The sequence below is a fragment of the Micropterus salmoides genome, unplaced genomic scaffold, assembly GCF_014851395.1.
Source record: "Micropterus salmoides isolate LMB-PRFRI ecotype aquatic unplaced genomic scaffold, ASM1485139v1 Ms_hic_scaffold_21, whole genome shotgun sequence".
Taxonomy (NCBI): domain Eukaryota; kingdom Metazoa; phylum Chordata; class Actinopteri; order Centrarchiformes; family Centrarchidae; genus Micropterus; species Micropterus salmoides.
Genome location: NW_024041262.1, coordinates 8399711 through 8407093, shown reverse-complemented (window position 1 = coordinate 8407093; position 7383 = coordinate 8399711). Strand labels below are relative to the sequence as shown.

The window sequence follows — 7383 nt, the reverse complement described above, 5'->3', positions numbered from 1 at the left end:
CCAACTCTCTCCCAAGCTGGCCCTACGGCACTGTCAGAGTGGACGGTGGGGATGCTGAGGAAGATGTCGGTGTCATCAACTTGGAAGGTCTTGGGCGGGTGGGAGGCCCCGGCGGTGGTTTCTCCGACAATCATAGCGCGGCCGAGCTTCTTCATGATGTAAACAAACTCCTCTGCTGCGCCTGCAGTCACTCCGCTGGTCAGGATGATCAGGCTCTTCTTGGAGCCGTACCTTATGCCTGAGGAAGAGGATAAGATGGAGGAAGAACAAGGTTAAAAATATAATACGAGGAAGACAAGGTAGAGAAGTGGGTGGGTGGATAGTGCGAAGGGTCAATGTTGAAGTGAAAGAAGGAAGTGCCAAGGAGCCATGGATATGTATGTGTATTAGGGTAGTGAATTATGTAATAAAAGCAGAAGAGAGAGTTGCGGGTAGGAGTAGTAACATCCCTTCAAAAGAATGCGGAAAGCAGATTAGCATAGGAAAATGTAGCTTTCGTGTTAACCAAAGTAGCCTTTAATAGCTTTCTATTTATCTCTCCTTTTAGTCTCCACCAACACATAAGGGAAATGTCTGGCTCTTTATCTGCTAAATGCTCCACTGTGTTCACCAGCTAGCTGCTAAATGTGTTGCTAACAGGAATCAATGGCACAATACACAATGAGTAAAACACAATGACTTGATTTTTGTTTTATTACCAGTGAGCTCAGGCAGGGTCAGAGTCTTAGTGTGCAAATAAACCTTTCTAAAGGCATTTTCATTTGTTAAACAAATTATGCTTTTAAAACGTGGTGGGGACAAAATCAGCTATTTCAAAAAGTAGTGGGGACATGTCCCCAGCGTCCCCAGTGTAAATGATACCTATGGATAGAGGGATAGATTGGATCATTAAAATATTTTTTATGAGTAAAGTTTATCTCCAAAGACATAATCTGGCTGACAAGTTTACCTTGATTATTTTGTTTATTGAAACAGACACTATCATCTGGGCCCCTATTAACCCCTTACTCTCTGTCCATTTAGTTGAGAATAGCTAGAGTGAAATGCTACATGGCACAAGGTTTACTGTGATATGTTTTTTATGCACCATGTAGGCCCTTTCTGTATCTGCTTATGCAAATCCTTGAGATTTTCATAAAATCAACCCCTTATGATTGGCATTATTTCAGCAACAGACATTTAATGTATTTACACCCAGCAATTACCACATATCTTTTATTGTTAGTGTTGGAGTCCGCCATTCCCGTTCAGGACTCATATTGCTTTCTTACACAGGAGGGGAAACAATGCATCAATGTTATTCAGCTGTCAAATTGATATCAGCCTTACTGTACTGTCTTACAGACACATCAGCTGCTGCTCCTGCTGCAGCTTCAAATGGTTAGGTTAAAGGTTAAAACGTTTTTATTGTAAAGCAGTCACAGGAAATTCCATGTAATTGTCAAAGAGGTTGTACTGACGAGACCATTCGTTAAAAATGTGTTTAAATTTTTGGTATTTTTTGCCACTTTTTTGACAGCAGCTCATGATGGGTTGTGTAGTTTGAACTTCAAAGAACAGCTAAAATGACAAGCTAACTACAAAGTGTTGGTTAGCAATAGTACATTTCAGAATGAAAGCAATTAGCATAATTTATGCTTACCTCTTTCCTGAAATCTGTTATGACACACAAACAAACAACAAAAAAGCTAGTTCCTATATGCCTGTTAGGGTTTCGTCCTTTTGTTCTTCTGGGAAGTATGAGTGAGTATTTATATACTTGAACATTAATCAGCTGTCCTGTCACTTATACACAAACCAGGCAGACAAACAGATTCCTAAAAAGTCAGTAGTCAATCCTTATTGTGGAGCTGCTTGAGCTCCCCCTAACTCCTTTCCCTACACATACCATATGTCCCTTAACCCTTTGGCCCCTGTTTAAAGTCTCAGCACATATTGATGCATGCAGACTTTCCCCCCACCTAACTGATCCTTTCTGATCCTTTTGGTGTACAAATAAAAGTCCACAGCCCTGCTCCTATGTCTCATGTCCAAACATATCCACTTATATCCACTTAAATCCATTCATAAATCTTCACATTCATTAACATAAACACCACTTAATGTACAGCACACTTATAAACACTTACATCCAGTGGTTTTTTGAAGTGCACCCCAAAACCAAGGTCATCAAGGCAGGGAGTCTTACCTACTTAGCTACATGGGTGCATGTTCTCAATTAAGAAATAATAGTTTGAGTGTAATTTTTTTTCAAAATAAGATGAGTTGAGCATTGTTCTTTAACACAAAAATATATTTTATTTTTACACGTTTTAATAAGATGATACTGGAAGACTTGTCAATTGATAGGTTCAGATTCTGTATTCCTGAAACAAATACTTGCTTTCTTTTTGGCATCCAGTATGAACAACAATAAAAATGGGTTCTTATGTATGTTATTGTATTTTATACGGAAGTCACATGGCTTGTCCTTTACTGATTTTGTTCCACTCAGGACCTAAACCACTGAAACCACCAACACTGTCCCACCAAAAACTAACAGGTTCCCGCAGTCTGACATAATTGACCTTAAACACAGTATAATCTTCACAATTGTACTGTCACCAACAAATGACAAGGTTGGAAAAGCTGCATAACAGTCCCCTTAAGCAGACTGTGCTTGCGGTGCAGTTCACTTTCAATCTTGGTGAAATCATCTGTTGGTTGTCTGCTAGATGATTCCTTTGGGTACCAAGAATTTGTCTATTGTGGTACAGATGTAGAAATCCATATTTTTACTCCATTGCTGTCTAATGTGACAATTTAACAGCATCATTAAGATAAATGTTTTGTTCTCTCCCCTCCAGCTGTTGGTTAATAGTGTTGTATCTGACAGCAATGTGTTATGACAAACTCATTTGGTTCTGTATCCAAAAGTTGCTGCCTGCACTTCGCTTTAGAATAGGTACACAATAAATTCATGAAAAGGACTTTTGCAATAGTAAAATGATGAAAAATATGACCAACACACACATCTGTTTTGTATTTCAGTTATCTTTTTATTGTGTCTCACCAGTGAAATTAATTTGACCCAAGAAGGCCCACATGACATATTGGACATACAGTATTCCCCATACACAGGGAGGACAAGTGATGGTTTTCTGACCAGAGCAACAAGTGGATTACTTCACAGAGGTCCCAATTCCAAATTTGGACAATTAGCAAACTTAGTCTGAACGCATTTTGCGTGTGTTTACTTAATTAGTTTCTTCTTTTTTGCAGGTGACCTCTGAAAAATAAAATGTTTGAAAGTTGAATGTTTTGATGTTACAACTGATCTTTGACACATACTTATGTATACTGGCATCTCAGAGCCATTCATTCTGAAAACAGCCAGTGTAACATTCAACAGAAATAAAAACTAGAAGTAAATCCTACTGTTGGACATTTGCTAAACAACTTGAGCTGATGAATGAGAGATTAGACTTGTTACTTTGTACTTAATCTACATTCTTCACTTCTTAAACAAGTCTAGATTCTAAATCTTGAAATCCTTTTGGCTGCCAAAGCAAAAGTGACCACTAAAACCCCACTGGCTTTGTCCTAGTCGTGGTTTACTTCTGGCCTGCAAAGTGCTTGTTGAAGATGCCCTTGGCGGTCCCCAGGGCAGCGTCAGCTGAGACGGGAATGTGAGGTGTGACGCCAACTCTCTCCCAAGCTGGCCCTACGGCACTGTCAGAGTGGACGGTGGGGATGCTGAGGAAGATGTCGGTGTCATCAACTTGGAAGGTCTTGGGCGGGTGGGAGGCCCCGGCGGTGGTTTCTCCGACAATCATAGCGCGGCCGAGCTTCTTCATGATGTAAACAAACTCCTCTGCTGCGCCTGCAGTCACTCCGCTGGTCAGGATGATCAGGCTCTTCTTGGAGCCGTACCTTATGCCTGAGGAAGAGGATAAGATGGAGGAAGAACAAGGTTAAAAATATAATACGAGGAAGACAAGGTAGAGAAGTGGGTGGGTGGATAGTGCGAAGGGTCAATGTTGAAGTGAAAGAAGGAAGTGCCAAGGAGCCATGGATATGTATGTGTATTAGGGTAGTGAATTATGTAATAAAAGCAGAAGAGAGAGTTGCGGGTAGGAGTAGTAACATCCCTTCAAAAGAATGCGGAAAGCAGATTAGCATAGGAAAATGTAGCTTTCGTGTTAACCAAAGTAGCCTTTAATAGCTTTCTATTTATCTCTCCTTTTAGTCTCCACCAACACATAAGGGAAATGTCTGGCTCTTTATCTGCTAAATGCTCCACTGTGTTCACCAGCTAGCTGCTAAATGTGTTGCTAACAGGAATCAATGGCACAATACACAATGAGTAAAACACAATGACTTGATTTTTGTTTTATTACCAGTGAGCTCAGGCAGGGTCAGAAGCTCTGTGGTGGTGCCGGATGGTCTGTCATACAGCTTATCCAGCACAATCTGCTTTTCTGCGTCAAAGAAGTACGAGCAGAAGCCTGAGATGGCTGTTGTTGGGCCACCAATGTTGTTCCTGCAAAAGCAGTTGCAGAATAATCATAGAATGGCTAGATTCATGATGAAATTGAATGATCCTTTGTACACTTTTCATTTATGCAGGCATTGATAAAGGTGTCATCTCATCTTGGGTGATCAGACACAATGTTATTAGGTAAGAACCTATGTTCAAGTGAGTTTATTGAGCAACCGATCAGCATCCTACCGCTTTTTTCTTCCTAGATTCAGTTAGTCATCTAGATCTGTTGGTGGTGGAAATTTTAAATGTTTTATATAGATAAATCCTCAAAAATACGGCTAAACTTATGCAGACTAAGTCTTCTATATACAGACGTAGACCGATGAGCTTTAGCAGCTTCAGTGGATGATTTGTTTTTCAAAATGGACATACGGCATTTTAAATCTAGCTTTATGAGCAGGATTACTCACCTGAGGTCAATAATCATAGCATCAGTGTTGACAACTTTGTTCCAGACATGCTCAATAATAATCTGAGCAATGGGCTTGACCTCTTCAAAGTCTCCGAACATGTCAAAACGCAGGTAGCCAATGTTGTTCTCAAATATGTCAGTGTGGAAGGAGACTTTGATCAGCTCAATGTACATCTCTGGAGAATAATTCTGTGGTAGAAGAACAAGCAACAACTCAGCATTTGTAATATAACATAATGTAATAAAAACATAATGCTTTCAGCAGATATATATTTCACATAGGCTACTAAATACATTTGATTTGTTACATATTACAAACATTTTAGTTGTGTGTCTTGTGTAGTATTAATTTGACTTTAAAAGCTTAAAAATATCATGACAATTTTATTGTATATATACTCAACATAACAGTATAAATGTAACCAATACTTTTGGAAAGGTACAGAGAATATTTAGCTGTATAAGTGAAGTGTAAGTAAAAATTGCCGCAATAGATTATTTTGTCAGTAAAAAACAATTCTATAAGCTGTTTGACATCAAGTGACAATGAAAGATACTTTCACAAAACCCCCCAATAATCTTATGCACAAGGGTCTTACCATGGGGGGCAGGGCTGGGGTGTTCTTGGTTGTCTTCAGACTCTTGTCCCCAGATAGCGTCTTCAGGTCAGCGGACAGCTTTGCCTCTAGATCGTCTTTGGAGACAACCATGCTGTACTCGCCGTTTGCCAGGAGCCCTTTCAACTTTTCAGCAACATCAGCCCCGATATTTTCAAAGGCATAGTTGTCAGCAATCAGGTTAGCTGATCCCTCAATGATGGCTGGAACTTGGACACGGAGGTTGACGATCTTGATGGCTGTAGCGAGGGCGTCCTCCGCGTTGACCTCCACATCAGGAGCCACACCTGTAACCTCCCAGCTGGAGCCAGTGATGGGATTGATGGACTTTGCCGTTGGCACAGTAATGTAGAAGTCAGTGTCGCCCACTTTGATTTTATCGAGTTTCACAGCGCCCCCGGAGGTCTTCTCACCCACAATGGTCGCCCTCTTCAGGTTCTGGAGGCAGTAGGCAACATCCTCGGCAATGTCCTTAGTGTTTTTGCTGGTAAGGATAATGAGGGGTTTGGTAGTGCCATACCTGTGCCCCAGCAGTGTAGGCATAGAAAATAGCTTAGTGGTGGTGTTTGAGGGACGGTCATACACGCTGTCAATGTGAATCAGAGGCTCAGCTTCAGTGAAGTAAGACACAATGTAGGGAATTCCTGAGATGTCACCGCTGCTGGTGTAGCGCAAGTCGAAGATGAGAGCTGAGGTTGGCAGGATTTTATTCCAGACCAGGTCTAGGAGCAAAGGGCCAACCTTGTCAGCAATCTCCTCCCCAAGGATGTGATCAATCCTCAGGTAGCCAATGTTGCCATCTAGGATGTCGAGCTTGATCGCAGTCTGAAGAACGGCAATGAGCTGCTCAGGGGGCAAGGGTGGCATCTTCGGTGGAACCACATGAACATAGTTTGGCTCAAAAGAGACAAGCACGCGTGGGTCACTAACTGTGGTCTGGACTCCAGCACTGAGGACATTAGCCAATGATTCACCGTCTGGGATGTTGAGAATCTCTGTGTTGCTGCTGGCGGCGTCAATTGCCTCCTTCATTCCCACCAGCTTCTCTGGTGAGCAGTAATTGTCCATGACGATTTTTGCCATATCTACGAGGAGGCTGGGGGGAAACGAGGCATGAATAAAGTAAACATTTCCCAAAACCAGCAGAGATGCCACCAGAAAGAGAGCCTTTACCATTTTTGTCAGTTTATTCTGACAAAAAGTGAGTAGATTGGAAGTGGAGCTTGTTGAGCAGAACTTCCTTCTCTGAAGAAGTTCTTTGTCAAATGGCACTGTTTTGGCTGCAAGGTTTCTGTTAACACACACATAAGAGGATTTGCCCCACAATAAACCTCTAATCGTATTAACCTGAGTACTTCTGTAAGGCAATAACAACCTAGCCAAGTAGGTGTAGTAACAAGGGGGTGTTGCCAAAGATGCTAGTCTTAAATCTACACAAGGTATTTTGAATGTCTATTTAAAGCTTCCTGTGTCAATTAAGGTAAGCTTTCTATCTGACAAATATCTAGGAATAGATTGAGGGTGGTGAAAATATCCATCCCGCTAGGGTAAGCCTCTGTTTACTTATTAACCCCCTTGATGTCAGTATTCATACAAATTTTAGTATAATAGGAAGTCACTGATGTTTGACTTTTGTGCCATAATTGAAGATGAAACACAAGAAACTGTTGAAATAAAGCTTGTAAAATGATTGTCATATAATTCAACTCAAAACTTAAAGTTGATGTGTGGCCTACTCATTAATTCATTCATGGTCAAAGAGAAAAGTTCCTGTTAATGTCTGGAAAGTAAATCAAAAACAATCCAAAACCACTGAATTATTTTATTGT

At 40.9% G+C, this 7383-nt stretch overlaps 1 protein-coding gene across 1 annotated transcript; it reads right to left on the bottom strand.

The window, feature by feature from the left end:
* Window positions 1-3017: 3017 nt before the first annotated feature.
* On the bottom strand, window positions 3018-6806 carry rbp3 (retinol binding protein 3). Its single transcript, XM_038736682.1, has 4 exons — window positions 5537-6806; window positions 4936-5126; window positions 4380-4522; window positions 3018-3919 (listed from the first exon to the last, which is right to left on the bottom strand). The coding sequence occupies exons 1-4, from the start codon at window positions 6728-6730 to the stop codon at window positions 3594-3596; spliced, it is 1854 nt and encodes a 617-aa protein (XP_038592610.1). The 5' UTR covers window positions 6731-6806; the 3' UTR covers window positions 3018-3593.
* Between the last annotated feature and the right edge of the window lie 577 nt (window positions 6807-7383).